General features: G+C 44.1%; 1 protein-coding gene across 2 annotated transcripts in view; it reads left to right on the top strand.

Moving 5' to 3' along the window:
• The first annotated feature begins 1,168 nt into the window (after positions 1 to 1,168).
• Positions 1,169 to 18,528, top strand: part of ACE (angiotensin I converting enzyme) — a 236,673-nt gene continuing 219,313 nt past the window's right edge. The window contains exon 1 of one of the 2 annotated variants that reach the window (XM_078645075.1): positions 1,169 to 3,053. In XM_078645075.1, coding sequence (XP_078501201.1) covers positions 2,838 to 3,053 — 216 coding nt within the window. In that variant the 5' untranslated portion in view covers positions 1,169 to 2,837. The remainder of the gene's footprint in view (positions 3,054 to 18,528) is intronic. The other variant, XM_078645076.1, reaches the window with a different exon arrangement.

Below are 18,528 nucleotides of genomic sequence, written 5' to 3'. Positions count from 1 at the left end.
GTTTATCTCCACCTGATAAGTTCTCTCTCTCTCCTCTTCTCTAGCACTCTCTCTTTCTGCCCTTTCTTCTCACTCTTTCATATTTGTGGTCTACCTCCCCGCCTGCCCATGTGAACCCCCATTCTCCTTGCTGCCCTGCTCTCTCTGTCCTCCTTTCTCATTGCCCGCCAGTCTTACGTTCCCCATCTCTACCTGCTGCCCTGCTCTCCTACACTCCTACGTCTCCTTCTCTCTCCCCCCTTTCAGTCCTCACACTCCTATTTTCCCATATACCCATTTTACCTTTCCTGCTCTTCTCTTCCCATCTCCCTCCAGTCTCTTCTTTTCTGTGCCCTCTCCTCCCCTCTCCTCGCTGCCCTCTTCCACATTCCTTCACTCTCTCCCCTTCTCTCCCATCGTTCTGTCCTCCTATCCCTTTCACTCTCGTTCTCCTATCTTACCCCTCTGCCCTTTTCCTCATTCCATCCTTCTGTCTCCTTATTTCTCCTTGTTAGCCCCCCTTCTCCTCTCCCTCCCATCCATCCCACCTCTCCTCTCTGTCCCTTCCCACATTCCCATCTCTCTCGCTCTCTCTCTCTCTCTCTCTCTCTCTCTCGGCCTCTGTTCTTCTCTGACATTACATTTTCTGTCCTTCTCTCATTATATCTCTTCTCTTCCATTGCCTGCTCCTTTCTCTAAGTCTCCCGTCCCACTCTCTTCTGCTCCCATCTCACTTCTATGCGTTTTCCTCATTCCCCTCGTCCTCCCCCCTTCTCTTTGAGCTCTCACCCCACTCTCCCAATCTCCCCACATCCCCTCCATGCCCTTTTTTCATCCCCATCTTTCTATCTCGTTGTCTCTGTTCTTTCCTCTCACCACCTTATCTGTCCTCCTCTGCCTCTCTAGGTGCTCTCCTTTCACTCCTTCCTCTCTCTGTCTTCGCCTCTTTTTGTACTCTCGTCTATCTCTCTATTCTTTCCTCACTCCCCTCTCCCAGCCCCCTTCTCCTCTTCCTGTACTCCCGTCTATCTGTTCTTTCCTCACTCCCCTCTCCCAGCCGCCCTTCTCCTCTTTCAGTTCTCATCCCTCTCACTCCCATCCTGCTCTCGTCCCTTTCCCTCTCCTCCTCCTGTCATGCCTCTGCTCTCGTCCCTCCCCGCTGCCCCTCTCAGTCCTCTCCCCCTCTCCCTGGCACACATGCCTCGTTTGCTCTGGAGAGGATGCTGGCTCTCCGGCAACCTCTTGGACAGCTGCTGCTGCCGCCGCTGCACTGACGACCTGACGTGCCCAGGTGCCCGGAGCTATCGGCCTATCCGCAGCAAGAGCCTGGGCTGCTTCTCCCGCCTCCTCCTCCCCTCCTCCATCACCCACTCGGCTCCTGCATCACCTCTGATCTGACCGGCTTCCTTTCTCGGTTCATTCTAACGGAATTTTCTTTTTTCTTTCTTGCGTTTCTTCCCTATCCTTTTCCCCTTTTCACACTTTCTTTATTGTGTTTATTTGTTCTCACTCCATTCTGTTATTCCAGAGGTTCTGGTGCATATGCTCTCCTTTCTATTTTCTTTCTTTACCTTGTCGTTTATCTTCTTGGCTTTTTTCTTGTCTTCCTCTTCTCGTCCATTCCTCTCTTGCTTCTTTTTTTTTCATCGATCGTTCCTTTCTCTCTTTAGTTCGTGTTTAGTTCCCTTTGTTTCTTGTATAGTTGATTTCTGTCTTGTTCTTTCTTTGTCCCGTCCTTCCTCCTTACCTTCCGTCCTGCTAACCTTATTTCTTTCCTTGCTGTCTTCCTCCAGCCTTACTTCACTCTATCCATTCATTCATCCTATCTTTCTTTCTTCCTTCCCCACTTCCCACTGCATCGTACCATTCTTCCCTTTGTTGTTTCTTCTTTCATTCTCCCCTAAGTCTTGTTGTTCTTCGTTTTTCCTTACCTTCCTAATTTCCTCCTCTCCTTCCTTCACCTTCCTGCATCCGTGCCTACTTTCACCTCTTCCTTTTAATTCCTTCCTCTGTTTTGTTTTTCTCATTTTTCTTTTCTTGTTTCTTCTTTCCTTCTCCCCTACACCCTATCGTTCTTCGTTTCCTTCTACTCCTCCTTACTCCCTCCTTGCATCCACCTACTTTCTACTGTCTTCCTTCTTCTTAATCCCGTCCTCTTTTAACCTTTTTCTTATTCCTTTTTCTTGATTTTTGTTTCCTTCTTCCCTACATCGTTCGTCGTTTTTGCTTCCCCTCCTTACTACCCCTCTTTTCTTCACCTTGCCGCGTCCGTCCCTACTTTCTTTCCTTACTTTTAATTTCTCCCTTTGTTTTACTTTTCTCCTATCCTTCCATTTCTTGTGTGTTCCTTCATTCGTCTATACAGTTCTTATCATACTTGGTTTCCTCCATTCCTTCCATCACCTTACCGTATCATTTTCCTCGTTCCTTCCTTTGTGTTAATTTGTCCTTCCTTCCTTGTCTTCCTTTCACCTGTGCTGCATTTCTTCCTTCATTCCCCACCTCCTGACTCTGACCCCCCCTCTTATCGCATAGGGCAGTTTAATTCCCTGCTACAAAGTCCACTGTCCTGAAGGAAAGGAGGAAAGACGTCGATCGAACCCACCATCCTACCTGGGGCCAGCCGCGCCCGGCGGGACTTTGCACCTGAACTTGTCTCGCTGCGCGGCGCCCCCAGAGGGAGCCTGCGCTCGAGGGCACTGGAGGGCACGCAGATGCTGCCTTATCTGCTGGGGGAGGCCGCTCTAGTGGGCAGGGCGGGCACAGGGCTGCGGTTAAAAAGTCCTGGCAGCCCTGGGAGCGTGGCTTTGCTGAGGTGAGGAGGGGCAGAGCCTCGCAGAAGCACACAGATTGCCAAGATGGTTCTCCCGGCGTGGGGGCTCCTGCTGCTGCTGGCGCCAGCCGCCCTGGGGCTGGACCCTTCCTACTTACCGGGGACCTACACGAAGGACGAGGCCGGGGCGCAGACTTTTGCCAATGACTACAACAGCACGGCCGAGATTATCATGTTCAACAGCGTGTCTGCCAGCTGGAACTACAACACCAACCTGACGGAGTACAACCAGCAGCTGCAGGTGAGGGCACTCCGCGCACAGCGCCTGGCAGCGGGCCGCGCCGCCTCTGGGAGGAACGGGTTAATGTTATCTGTCCCTCCAGTGGCTGTCTTAGCCACCGGCAAATATTCCTGCGCTGTGCACCACATACAGCGTCCTATTACCCCCACACACCTTATTGCCAACTCACTTTGTACGTTTTCTGTTTCTGGAGAGGTAGTTCAGTGGGTTGATGCACGCATCGAACAGATCAGTGTTAGCCAGCCCTTCAGTTCGCTGGCTCCGTTTGATAAAATGACCCTGGGTGGTTATAGCCGACCTCTCGCGCCCTCTGTCCTGACCAGAGAGAGCAGGTCTCACCAGGACTGTGTCTGGACATCACGGTTAGAGCTGTCCCTGCTTTCCACCTCCCCTACGCCGCACAAGCCCTCCTTAAAGAGTCCAGGGGGCATTTGCAGACGTTGTCACAGTGCAGCATTACATATCATTACTATTAGAAGCAAATGTTTCTTTATAAAAAAAAATTCTTAGCAGTGTGAAACTACTCGCAGCGTGCAGTGCCACTACATTAGTGGAAATTAATATATCATCCTCCAATAAGGGGTAAGAAGCGCTATATCATGTAATTGAAAACAAATCTAAATATGCACTTGTATATAGATAGGTATATGTGCCTTCCGCAGGAATTTAAAGAGCCCACAGCATGAGTTTGATTTTAGAGCACGGGCATCTCAGCCTTTCATCCTTCTGGTATTGACTCATTGGGTAACACTATAGAACGTTTGTGATCCTGCATACCTTTGTAAGAAATACATTATATATTTATTAAATCAATATGACAAATTCAAAAGTACTGTAAGGCATAATTTAGTTTTTTTTTTAATGTTATAGCCCTTTCCTCCAGTGCTTGATTTGTTAAAAAACATAAGTGCCAGGGCCCTCTGCAGTAGCCCACAGCAGCGTGCACCACCCATTGCCCCTGTCAGTGCTGCCAATGACAACAAAGCTACTAATCATCACACTCCTACAAGTGTGATAATTCAGACTATTCCAGGCCCCCAATGCTATAAACAATAGCTTGAGTGACAGGTTTTAATATTTTTTAATGTGTATTCAAGTACGAATCAAGTGTTGTTGTGCTAATCTCTAAATTTGACAATCAGCGCCACCATGTGGCAGACAGTGATAAGTGCTGGTGTTGACAGCTAGGTGCCAGTGCCTAACACTGGAAACCACCAGCTCAAATTAAGCACCACATGTGCACACATGCACAATTCAGGGGTGCAACAGGGAGCCCTTTTGGAACCCTTGCACCCTTGAAATTGCATGTGCAATTTGCGAGTACCTATTGGGTACTTGCAAATTGCGCATGCAATTCCCATTCATTCCTATGAGCCTCTTGGCCCATAGGAATGAATGGGAAGTGATTCCTTAGAAGGAATATTTAGGAATCAAAAAATTACTGTGATTTCTACCTACATAGCATTTTGCGAGTCCTTAATAGCGATTCTTTAAAAATCGCTATTAAGGATTCGCAAACTGCTACAATGATACATCTGCCCCTTAATCTTGTAGTGGAACCAAGAGGAATGAGGTATGATAATATCTACAATGAACAGAGATGTGTGCCTTCTTGAAAGGCAGGTCAATCAGTTTGGGGCTAGTTTTAAGGGGAGGTTCTAGTCTGCGTGTCTCACCAACAATTTATTTAGATTCCCCTGTGAGCCGTAGAAAAACCCTTTGAAGGTGAAGCACATAGGTCAAGCGGTTGGAGAGCTGAAGTAGTGTGATAAACCAGTTGTTGGTGCTGTAGTTGTCTTGCTGCTGCTTTTTTATAGTCTTTTGAGCAGGTAGAGTGATGTGTCCAAATAAAATCTGTTTGCATTTTCCAGTTGATATCACATCAGGTAGATGGTGGCCCTTCGGTGCCAAGCCTAAATGTGAGAAAATGCACCAGAGGGTGGTAGGATTAGAAACGGTGATTCTGATCATTTTGTTCCTTTGAAGTGCAACTGATAGATGAAAATCCAGGAATACTTCTAAGTGTCTTAATTTTTTCAAAGAAGTCCTTATTTGTCATTTTCCACGTAACATAAAAGACAAAGAAAACATTACTTTTCAACAGATCATGACATTAACTTCACACACGCGCCAGGATACTCGTGAGTAATGGAGCGCGCTATAAAACATTCTATAAACATAAACATAAACAGGTCGCTCACTCCCTCTAGAAAGGAAGGTTTATTAACAATCTTGGTATTGTCTACTTTTTCCTCACAACACAATCTTCATTAGGAACTTTTCTGTAGGATTCAATATTCCCGCTTACTGTGCAAGTCCTCATCCCTTTCGCCTGCACAGCGCTTGTGCTGTGCTTGTGAAATCTATTGCTTTTAATATAAACTTTAGAGGGGGTTACATCCCACCCCTCTCTTTCTTGGCTTTCCATTGGTTCCTGTGCTGCCACTTGCTTTTTCTCCATCTATTGGCTGCAGCATATTTTCCTGTATTTACCAATGCTTGTTCCTTGTTTGCTTCCCTTGTCAGTTCCCCGTAGCCGAAATGCTGTTAAAATCCACTTTGGTTGAACTATTTTTTCTTAAAGTTTTGCCTCTTTCGGTTTTTTCATCATGCAGCAGATTTATATAGCACAACGTATCACTGGGAGAGATTTCATGACTTGCCCAGAATCACAGATGTTGCTCTGCCAAGACTCGAACCGGAATCCACAGCTCTCGAGTCAGCGGCTCTGGCCACTGTGCCCCATCCTCTCCACTCCTTTGATACTTGTAAGGGAGCGCTTTCCTTCACCCCTCACAGTGTTTGATAAAAACTGCTTATTATTCATCACATAGGTGAAACCGATGCATTACCAATGTTTGTGAGCAATGCCATCACGGCTCAGTGCCTTTTTTATCTGCACCTTCTCCTAAGTTAACCATATCTGTCCTTTGAGTCTATGAATAACCGTCACCTGGGGATGTATGTCGTTACTACGCATGCTTTTACAACGCATGCCTTTACCACGCAGGCTTTACAACGCAAGTCGTTACAATGACTTGTGTTGGGGGGCGCTGGATAGTGAATAGTTTAATTTACTATTCCAACTCCAGTCCCCGTGGATAGTAGGGAAGGTTTTGGATAGTAAATTAAACTATTCACTATCCAACAGTGCCCCCCAGCGCAAGTCGTTGTAACGACTTGCGTTGTAAAAGTTGCGTGGTAAAGGTACTGCGTGGTAAAAGTTGCGTTGTAAACGCTGTTCCCCGTCACCTGGTAGATTGAATATAGTATTATTAATTGCAGCCTAGGCTGCTTGGGCTTCAGCGCCTTTTAATCCCTTCCAGTATTTCTTATGAGTGACTCCTCTTCCAGGGCCCTCTCTGTCATGTCTTTCACCCAGGTTTCCACTTCATGCACTCTGAAATTCAACCAGCACGCTGCAATTTGACATTTTGTGAAGACTGATCCCAAAAGCGCAATCCTGTATCACATCTTATCTTTGCTGGGTTTTGGGATTATACCCAGAGTAAGTGTTTTATAGTGACTTCTGGGATAATATTAGGGGTGGGCGGAATTTGCATAGTCGCTCTATGCAAAGCTCCGCAAAACAGTAAAAAATCTCAGCGAGCACGCAAAAGTTTGCAAACACGTGGAATTTCTTGTTCCCTCCGTTTGCGATGCTTTTTTCATGTTCGTGAACGCTGTTTGCTTGCTCGGAGACAAATATCTCATGCACAGGCATTTTGAAAGTGCGAACAAGCAAAAAATTCTGCGAAGCCGCGTATCGCAGAAATGTTGGCAATTTCGCATTCTCCGTGGAACACGAAATTACCCAAATTCCGCAAACGGAACGGAATTTACCGCCCAGGCCTAGATATTATCCGTAGCTGTACACAGCCTCTCCACCACTACTTCCCAATAGTCTGACACCATGCTAAAAGGCCATGCCATGCGTATGAAGGGATGTATGATGTTACAACGCACACTTTTACAACGCACACCTTTACAACACATTTTTTACAACGCAACATCCATTACAACCCATTCCATTACAACGCATGCCATTACAACAAAATTTTAAAAACTACATTTACAACGCATTCCATTACAACGCATAATACCTTTACAATTCATACCATTACAACGCATTACATTTCATTGCATGTTTGGTAAGTATTGGATAGTGTAGGGGTAAAATGTACTATTCTAACTCAAGGGGGTGCAAAAGTAGGGTAAGTGTTGGATAGTGTAGGGGTTAAATTTACTATTCTAACTCCAGGGTGTGCAACAGTAGGGTAAGTGTTGGATAGTGTAAGGGTAAAAATTACTATTCTAACTCCAGGGGGTGCAACAGTAGGGTAAATGTTGGATGGTAATGTTATGCGTTGTAATGGTATGCGTTGTAATGAGTGAGTTGTAATGGCATGCGTTGTAGTGGTGTGCATTGTAGTGTCATGCGTTGTAATGGTTGTGTTGTAAATGCATGCATTGTAATGGATGTTGCGTTGTAAAATTTTTGCGGTAATGGTAGTGCGTTGTAAAAGTTGCGTTGTAAAGGTTGTTTCCCGTATGAAGGGATGCTTCCTCTTCCCATATCTCGGATTTGTAGAGAAACGCTCATTTGCTTACCTGACATCAAAACTCTGGGACACTCTCCCACTACCTCTTGGAATGATTAAGGAAGGCTTTATAAATGCCTAGTAGAGTGTAGTATAGATATATACTCTCAATCTTATACAAGGTCACGTATGTACGATGTAGGAAATGTAAGTGTGTCAAATGGAGTCTAGCTTTTCTTGATATTTTCTAAACCTGCAGGTCAATTGCTTCCAATTCTTTATCTGTTGATGAATGTCCACCTCCCATTATTGCACTACCTGCAATGGTTTCCCTTTTCTCTCTGCCTCGATAGCCTTATACCACAGTGAGACCATCGTAGGACTCCCTCCTGAGTCTGAAATAATTTCAAGTGTTGGTGATGACTCAGACACCCCAGGGAATTCTTTCCAGATCTCCATGGTCAGCCTGGTCAACTTAGGATATTACAAAACAGGCCTGGTTGCCCTCCTAATGCTCCGGGGCTTCCCCAAATTTTATGAAGGTTCCTCCAGAATACAGGTCATCCAGTGTGCAACACCCCTCCCGCCATTGTGTTACAGCCATGTCATGACCAATATGTTGGAAATTTTACAAGGACCAAATATCCAGGAATCTAGCAAATTGGGGCCATTTCAGGGCTCTCGTCACTGATTCCTCGCAGGATCTTCCTGTTTGCTGCACCATGTATAAAATACCAGTCATTACTTCTGTTGATGTCATCATGGGATGAGCACGTTTCTGAGCTCAGATGTCCGTAAAAGGTTAATTCTTTCATTTTCTACCTGTGAGGATCGTGGTTTGGCTCCCTTGAGTTTCACATGGTTGGTTACATCCACAGGTCAATGGCATAGAGCATTGGTCTCTGCTGGAGCAGTCCAGGTCGAGCTGCTTTTCCAGCTTGATGATGATCTAGGTAGTGTCAGTATAGTTATAATAAGTTAATATGAAGGACTTAATGAGGATGGTAATTGAGTAAGGTAAGCAAGATGATAGAACCTTGTAGCACCCCAGATTTGGTGGCGAAGGGAGCCAATGAGTATGGTGGCTTTATCTGCAAAAAAGTTAGAAGGAGATTCAGACTAAAAGGATTCCTTACATAATAAGATATTCTACCCTCTGTAGTTGATTAAAGCGATAGCAGATAATCCTAGAAGTAATTTGTGGCAACTCCATTCCTGTCAGCTGTGGTCTGTAGGTGGAAAGGAGAGTGTATATTGTTCCTCTGCCCGGATTGAAGCCAGTTTGTCAATTAGAGAAAAGGTTGTTTTCTTCTAGGAATTTGACGATTTCATTGAATGCAGCTCTTTCACTCGGCTTGCACCAGAATCTCCTATTGAAGATTGGTCAATATCAAGCTCAATCAGTTGCATCAAGCTTCTTCTGTTTGATTGTCTGAGTGTTAAGATGTATTGGGGGCGTTTATATTGTCTCTGTTCAAGGAGTTGTCAGTTATGTTCTGTCCGGGAAACGTCCATCAGAACGCAACTTTTACGACGCACTACCATTACAACGCAGGATTTACAACGCAAGTCATTACAACGCATTGCGCTGGAGGGTGCTGTAGGATAGGGAATAGTTTAATTTACTATCCAAAACCTTCCCTACTATCCACGGGGACTGGAGTTGGAATAGTAAATTAAACTATTCCACTATCCAGCGCCCCCAAACGCAAGTCGTTGTAACGAATTGCGTTGTAAAACCTGCGTTGTAAAGGCATGTGTAGTAAAAGCATGTGTTGTGATGACATACATCCGCTCTGTCCTATATAGTAGTGTTAGTGGAGAGTAGGACATTTTTGTAAGCTCAAAATGAACACATGTCTGACAGTGAACAAGCCAATAGGCTGATCTTGGGTAGGGTTTTTGAGTGGGTAGAAAATAGTTGTTTGAAAGTTGCCACAAATGTGTTGTCTGACAGTGTAGATTTTCTTGTATGGTCTAAGGATAGAGGATGCTGGGTGACTGACTTCAGAGGTGTATCAGTTTTCATGACAGGGTGTCTGCAAGGGCATCATACGGGGATTGGTAGTCATGTAGGCCATGTGGTGAACTTCTGAGAGGATCTTGAAAAGTTCCTTCTAAGAGCATTATGGTTTGAAACTCCAGTGGGTGTCATGAGCCTTTTGCCTTTTATTTGATGACCAATTATACATCCTTGTGTGATGCAAAAAGATGATCTTGCCAGTGCAGTCATTTGACTATTCAGTTCCAAGGTTCTGTTTTCTGTCTTCAACATCTCTACTTTTGTGTTGACCGACAGTGCCTTTGGTCCATGATTCAGGCAAAGGCAGGTCTTGAGTGGTATGAATCTGTCTGAGCCTTTGTAAAGCCTCCTCCTCTTTTATCCATTTGGGATACTAAGGATGTGAGGAGTTGAGACTGGAGTGTGATGAAGGTGAGCTTGTTCTAAAGTATGTTGTAGGTATATTGCTGCCTCATAGTGCAGAGGGAAGAGGATAAGGAAAAGAGAGAGGAGAAAGGGTGGGAGAATGGAAGGCAGTGGGAATGAGGAAGGAGCCTTGCAGATAAGAGCAGGTCAACCCTGGGCATTGCGGCAGTTCTTCACTTGCTGCTGGTCATACACATCAAGTTAAAATGTGGGGAACAAAGGAATATTAAAAATGGTGAAGGCCAGAGGGATTAGGAGGTGGAATGAGGTTGAGTTTAAGGGACAAGGAGACAGTGGGAGGAAAAGGGGTGTTAGAGAGTTAATAATAGGGGCAAAGGTACTAGGACAGGTCAAAGAAAGCCCCTGAGAGGCAGGAACTGGCCACCTAATTCATAATGTATAAAGGCATACCTCTGATGAGTCTTCCTGTTACGGTTACATTTAGTTGAAAGGGGGGCAGAAGGGAAATGGGAGTGGTTTAACTCAACATTGAACGGTACTGGTGGTTGGTACTGCAGAGTGCCATTTAATTACTAGTGTGGAATTTGCACCCTTCCAGTACTATTCAACCTGTAATCAAACCATGATAGGCTCTTTAAAGTCCCTGGAAATAGATCAACAAGGAGGAAAGGACCAGCTACCAGATCCCACCACATCTACAAATACCCTGCAAGGATACCTCATCACACGTGAACTTCAGCAAAATTCGGAGAATGCAAGAATCTATCAGAATGTAATAGAGAGAGGCAGTGATAATTTATGGTATTGTGTTTTGGATAGCACTTTCTTAACCCCGGAGAGGCCCAAAAGCATAGGTATGGCAGAAAGATGGCTTTGTTTAATTCTTCCAGTGCTTTGAACCCATTCATAATATTAGGACCTATTTAAACAGAAACTGAACAAAAAACGTATATTCTGTCATCAGGGTTTATCACCTATTCTACTTAATTTCCAGGCCTCCAACGTGTTTTCTCTTCATAGGTGCTGCCTTAAGCAAAATGTGATGTGGGTGCTGCTGGCACAACTGTAGTGTGACGTTTATTTGTATTTTTGCTTACACAGAGACTGTTATGGGTTGATTGAATGCCTGAATCCCTGAGTTTGCACATCTGAAGGATAGCTCCCTTCATCTCTGTGCACTTTCTTAGCCCTGTATTCTACATTATAAATGGAGATTACTCCATAGATGGCAGATATTTGTTTGAGCAGCCGTGTGTATTCTCACGTCTCTCCTACGCCCATTAGTAAATGCAGCTACATGCTTGATTTTTACACAGTTTTAGCAATTTCTGATCTATCTACACAGCAAAGCACTTCAAACATAGGCCAGACTGCACTCACATACTTCTGTCCTTCAACTAGAATCTACTGCTTAAGCAACCTGGATCTTAGTCATTGTCTTTCAAAGTCACTCTGAGTAACAGCAATGAAACATACTTCTGGTCCTGACACATGACATTTAAAAACTCCCCATGTAGACCACATGACAAACACACACTGTTCAAGCAATATCACTATATGGAGTTGTGTGCTACTACTCACCAAATGCACTTTGGTGCCTCGTTAGGTGTAAGAAGCACTGTATAAATACAACTACAATACAAATCAACATTCTTAAACCCTACAGCACTGTGAGGCCATGATAATGCCAAAACAGAAGCTAGCCATATCGCCACTGATGTAACCTGACCATACGCTAACCTATCCATACGTTTTCTATAAACTGACAGGCCGTGATTCATAAAGGCAAACGTACACATTTTATGTAAGTTAAAAAATGTAATATTCACAAAAATGCATTTTAATGGTTTACGACTGCGGAGACTCTGCAATGGGGGCGGGGAACTCCAAACTTTAAAAGGTAGACGTGGCCTACCTTTTTATGTGTGAAGTTTTCTGCCCCAATTGCAGAGTCTTCACAGTAATAAACTTTCCATTAAAATGCAGTTTTGTGTATACTGAAAAAGTGTAAAATTACACAAAATGTGTGCGTTTACCTTTGTGAATCAGGCCCACAGGCTTTAGTTAGACCCTGATTCAAAGTTATTCTATCCCATGGACACACAGATCAGAATTTTGAGTTGTTTACCAATCCCCACACTCTGCAAACTTCTCCTGACATATCTAATCAGAAATAAGTGAGGAAATCTCAAGATAAAATGCGAAGACAAAAATGCAGTAACCATTGTGGTAAACACCAATTGATGTCAGCTCAGCACTAAGGTGCCTTAGGGTGTTTGTTGCACTTTAAGTAACAATTCATATCCTGCATGTATATTTTCCAATATATTTAGTGGGTGCATTAAGGCACAAAATGCGTGGCCTGTGGCAATATTAGAGGAAATGAATCAGAAATGATGGGTTGTGGCTCTTGCCCTTTGGTAATGGAGCATTGTCACCTGAGGGATGGCTCAGGTGTCTGGCAGATATAGCTCAGCTATTTGAAGCCTGCACAAAAAATGTAAGTCTTACCAGAGGCATAACTCTGCTGGATAAAGCAAACACCTCTCTGATCGGTTTCCAAGATTGAATTGTAAGACAGCTGTGACATTTGCTTTTACGCATTTTTCCATGGTAGCGTCCATGCAGAGCATGTGCACCAGCACCACCCTTGTGTAGGCATCATATAGCTCTGTCCTGCCACTTCAAAATGGTTACGTTTGGTAGAAAAATGATTGTAAAATCTTATTCTGCTGCCAAACTAAGTCTGTGTCTCTTAACAGCAGCATACCTCTGGTGTTGGATATGAGAGGGCACCAATGCAAAAGCACTGCATTGGGCACCTCTTGTTGCAGTGTTACAATGAAAAGCTGGTAGACATGTTGCCTGCCTGGTGTCTTTCGTGTGCAATATTCATGGTTCCCTCTTCCTCTAGTTAGGCCTGGCCAATTGTTATAATTATACACATAGAGGAACAACCAATAGTGAGAATATGGTCATTCTTTTCAAAGCAAATTTTCAGAAGTTTGTAGCAAATGTTGCATTTTATGATGCCCATGGCCCCAGCAGGATTTAAAAACTAAAATATTCTAGTGGATTTGATATTTACTGTTCTGGGGGCTTCAGAACACATTTGAAAGCTTGAATGCTTCAGAACATATAGAATGTGTGGCTGATGAGCAAGGCCCTGAAAACACTTCACTTAAAAAGAAACAGAAATGTAGGTTCTTAATTGCAGATGTAATAATAACCTGCATTTATTTATTCATTTGCGGGTTTATAACGCGCTTGAAGATACTCCTTCGGGAGTTTATTCAAGCGCGTTATAAACCCGTAAATAAATAAATAAATGCAGGTTATTTTTACATCTGCAATTCAGAACCTACATTTCTGTTTCTTTTTAAGTGAAGTGTTTGCAGGGCATTGCTCATCAGCCACACATTCTATATGTTCTGAAGCTTGAAGGAACACTTGCACCCTTTGCAGTGATGAACACAATATGTTGCAAACTTATTTCAAGGCTACTACATGTTTGCCAGTTATTTAGGCCCGGTGACTTTGTGCATGGATGTGGTTCAGCAATCCCATATGAGTACTGCTCAATGTGGTGTGCTAACGGGAAACAACCTTTACAACGCAACTTTTACAACGCACTACCATTACAACGCAACTTTTACAACGTAAAATCCATTACAACGCATGTTTTTACAACGCAGTCATTACAATGCATGACACTACATCCCAAACCACTACAACGCATGTCATTACAACTCAGTTATTACAACGCATACCATTACAGCGCATAAAATTACCATCCAACACTTACCCTACTGTTGCACCCCCTGGAGTTAGAATAGTAATTTTTACCCCTACACTATCCAAAACCTACCCTACTGTTGCACCCCCTGGAGTTAGAATAGTAATTTTTACCCCTACACTATCCAATACTTACCTTACATGCAATGTAATGTAATGCGTTGTAATGGTATGCGTTGTAAATGTAGTATGCGTTGTAATGGAATGCGTTGTAAAGGTAGTTTTAAAGTATTTGTTGTAATGGCATGCGTTGTAATGGTGTGCGTTGTAGTGGATGTTGCAGTGTAAAAATTGCGTTGTAAAGGTAGGCGTTGTAAAAGTATGCGTTGTAACGTCATACATCCGTGCTAACATCTAGTTTATATTGATAGATTCTGGCCTGAGACATTTACAGAGGGTAACATTGCCAACTGGTTTGCACTCACTGAGTTAATCTCAGAAGGAAAGAAAGATGCATTAGGAATCAAACCTGTGACTTGCCAGTCACACATGGCCTGGATTTACGAAAACCTGGCCACAGTAAGACTGCCCTAAAAGAGCCCCTGGACCCCCTGTGGAGTCCAAGAGCAAGCTCACAGCACTAGGCATTCTTCACAAATCAAACTGAGTCAGAGGACCAAGATTCCTTCAAGAGCTCACTTACGAATACACTCAAGATCCACTTCAACCCTTCTGATTGAAGAACACCACTACAAAAGACTAATGCAGCAAGATCCTTGGAAGTCCAAGCTCCAAAATTAAAGCACAGTCTTTCCCCCACATCTGGACAGATTCCTGCTACCTCCACTTTAGGAAAATACTGAAAAACACAATTTCAAAAAGGCTTTCAATTAAATAGTATGGCTGCTTGGGAACTATTGAAGAATGTCAGCTCTAGGCTCTTCCCAACCTGATGTTTTCGTTTTGTAGCGTCAACTTTTATTTTTCTTAGTGCACCTAAGTGGTCTAAGTTACGTTATAAACCTTCTAAATAAATAAAGCACCTTATACATAATATCACATAACCCACTCGTTTTCATTGTACGTCCTTTCTGCACATCCTTTGTGGCGGGCGGCTCTGGACAAGGACCAGGAGCTGAAGGTGCAGCAAGCAGACTGCTGTCCCCTTTGGGTGATTTCTCTTATCCTTTATCTATCTCGGACCCATACTCACACTTGTAAATATCTTATGAGGAGAGATAGCTGCAGTCTATAAGACCAAGCAAGGTAGGCAGCAATTCAGATGAAAAAGACCCATTTCTCAAGTGTTTACCTATTTTCACATGCCAATGATACCAAAACGCTGCTTCTAACCATGTACAACAGGAGAACATCAGAGACAGCAAGTAGCAGAATGCAATATTTGAATAGTGCACAGTCGCTGGTAAATGCTTGGGACGAGTGCAGAAATATCAACGTTGCACATTTTACACACAAACTGATTGTCCAGTGGTGTTTTATTGCTTAATATGAAAAATAAAAACGTTCCAGGGACTATGGTTATTTTTTTGGGGCAACTGCCCACTTCCACCAACGGTGCCACACAGTGTCATCAGGTAGTCAGGTGGGTAGGGGGGCAGCATAGACTTAGATTCACGAAAAGAACCTAGGGGTAGTAGAAGGGAACATCACAGTGTTGCCCGTTTGTCCCTCAGTACCGTGTCAGCCTCATATTTGCTTCTGAGGGGCAAGGGAAAAGGCAAGTAGTGGAAGCGTCAGAGGGTAATTTTGGCTTTAAAAACCCAGTTTACTTTCCCTTAAGCCCCTGCCTTAATAACCCTTAAGACCAGGGGCAGCAAGGACAGTACCACCGGTAGCAAAGGGCAAGTCAGTGGTAGCAAATAGTACTCCTAACTACCCCTGTTTGAAATTCAAGGAGTCAATTTCATTTGCTTGCTTTCAGCGGCTTTCCTTCCTAGTCTTGTGCTTGTCCCTGCTTCCCCTGGAGCGTCGTTTTTTTACCATCCTTTTCAATTAATGGCTTGAATTCTCCGTCCACTGTTTACATTCAGGGTACTACTTTTAGGTTGGTTGCAAAAGGCCTACCGTGTGCTTCCCAATAACTTACAGCCTGCCCACTGCTTGCCATTGGTTGGCTTTTGTTGTCACTCTCATTTACTTACTTGCTATTTGATGGCATTTAGTGTCCCAGTGTGTCCATCTTGTGTTTGTCCTTCCCCTGGAGCATTGCCTCTTTAGCACCTCTCTTATTGGCTGGCTTCTATCCTTCCACTGTTCACTTTAAGGACACTTTTTACCTCTTGGTTAAGAAGAGGCATCTTAAGGATTCAGGGTGCCCTGAGCAAGGTATATTTTGGGGGCCCTTGTTTGAAGCAAGTTTGAATGTATTACCCCCTTTTGGCTCATTCATTCATTGCTCTGTGATGCCAAACAATATTGAATTATATGTTAAACCTTCAGAAATTGGGGAGGGGAAACAGCCAAAGTCCCTACTTCCTGGTGTCCACCAGTTCAATAGTATCAAAAGTAAGTTTTAACAAGTATTGATAAAGCCATTTTTTTAGTTTGCACCTCGATTTTTTTTCCACTTGCAACATTTTAGGTGGAATGTAGTGTCTAATCTGCTTATTACTTCGGTTGTAGGAAAACACACTGATTTGTTAGATGTTTAGTGGACTAGTGCATAATATTAAAGTAATATATATGCAGATAGAACTCGAAATTGCAGCTTTAATTGCCAAATATTTGTTATCACAACTATAACCCCTTTCAAGATAGACGTTCTTCCTGCAACAGTTAAAGTCAAAGCACTGCTCTGAGGATTTTCACAATTCCATTGACAAAATCTAATAATGTTCTCTTAATTTTTCTCCCCTTGCCATGTCCCTCATCTCCTTTTTATATTACATGTAATCCTGCTGAGTAAAAGAAATGGAAGGGGTAGTGTCCAAGAGATGTACAGAATAAAACCAAACTGTGAAAGATATGGAGTTGTGGAGTAGAGTTAGAAGGAGGTAGAGTTTGAGATGATGTCGAATGATATATCAGGTAGGGAGAGAAGTAAAGTAATAGGAGAAAAGTGAAGTACCCAGAAGGAAAGATAAGGAGAGGTAGAAAGAGGAAGATCTCAGTAGAGAAAGACAGGCAGGGAATAGGTATGTTTTCAGAGTGTGGGGGAGAGATAGAGAGAGACAAAGAGAAGGGAATGTAGAGAGAGGCCTAGGAGTAGAGTACTCCAAGGGGTAAGGTAGACATAAGTAATGTAGAAAATGAGAATCAGAGTGAGGTAAAGGTGTGAGAAGTAGATGGAGTCAGAAAGGTGTAGCTTTACAGAGATGAAGGAAAGGGAACAGAGGAGAATGAGAGAAAGAGGAGGAGAGGTGAGGTGAGGTAGGGAACTAATGAAGAGGAAAACTGAGAGGTTAGGTACTGACTGAGAGAGTGGTGAGGTATAGAGAGCATTGAGGGATATGTGAGATAGAGAGAAAAATGAGATACAGAGATGAGGTTGAGTGGAGTGGTGATGTAGAAAAGGACAGAGAGAGATATAGAGAGAGGTAAGGTAGCATAGACATGAAGTGAGAGATAGATAGGTGAAGTAAAGATACAAATGAGGTTGTCTGAGATGTGAAGTACGTGGAGGAGAGCTACAGGGAGATCAGATAGTAAAAGTTCAGTAAGGTAAAGAGAAAAAGATGGGGAAGAAAAAGAGTTGAGGTGGGGAGAGGAGATTGAGAGTGATAGATATAGGCACGGAGAGTGCTAGAGAGAGGAGCCAGGTCTTGAGAGAGAGGTAGAGATGAAGACAAGTGAAGTATTTTGTGTATAATGAGGAAGAGGTGAGATAGTCTGAGATAGGGAAGGAGAATGGAGGTACATAGGGCCTGATTAGGAGTTTGGGGGTGTGGGAAGGGAGCACCACGCCACCGCCCCGCTCCCTAACCACCAAATTTGTGTGTGCACCGCCCACCAGATTATGACTTTTTTAGTCACTAGCAGGCAGTTATTTGGCGTTCCCACGCCTGTCCCTATTTAATAGGAACCGCAATGGGATCGTCAAAGGCAGTGCAGTAACTGTACTTCATGGACTGGTGCTGCCCGTGCCGTGCAGGTACAGGGTGCATGCACACAAGGGGCACAACATGTCCCCCCAGAATGCACCCCATGACCCAAAAGCACACGGCCCCCTTTGTTACCTCTCCACTACGGTTTTCATGGAGGAGGAACTGCCATGAAAATTGTGGTGGAGAGGAAACTCGTAGGCAGGATCGCGGCAGTTCCGCCAAGCATAGCGCAGCCTTAAGACTGCTGCGCCACTGCCAGGGATGTTTGATCACCGGCGGTTGCGGCAGTGCAATGGTGGTCCGACCGCCCAGCTGGTAATGGGGCAGTCGGACCGCTGGGGCGGCGGTGGTGCACCCGAGAGTCTGGCAGACCTCGGACCACTAGATTTGTAGTCAGGACCATAAATAGGTGGAGATATACTGAGAGAGAGAGAGGTTAAGGGACAGAGTTATGGGAGATGTGGTAGGGTGATGGAGAAAGAATTGACACGAAAATCCTGCGTAAAACCACCGAGTGCGAGGGGTGAGGCTGGGCAGGCCAGGCCAGGCAGGTGCTTAAAGCGGCAGGTTTATTTTGTAGTACAATGCAGGACAGCAACCAAAGGTGCTGTGTTGAGTTGAGCAATGAGGAGAAAGCTGCTCAGAACCATACTATCAAAAAAAGACCTGCTGCTGCTCACTATCTCTATGCTAGCATACGACCTTTACACCATGGTGCCAAGGTGTGTGTGCGCTATCTATCACAG

This window comes from Lissotriton helveticus, chromosome 5_1 (genome assembly GCF_964261635.1).
Source record: "Lissotriton helveticus chromosome 5_1, aLisHel1.1, whole genome shotgun sequence".
NCBI classification, from domain to species: Eukaryota; Metazoa; Chordata; class Amphibia; order Caudata; family Salamandridae; genus Lissotriton; species Lissotriton helveticus.
Note: the sequence above shows the minus strand (reverse complement) of the source record. Positions and strands in the feature narration are given on the sequence as shown.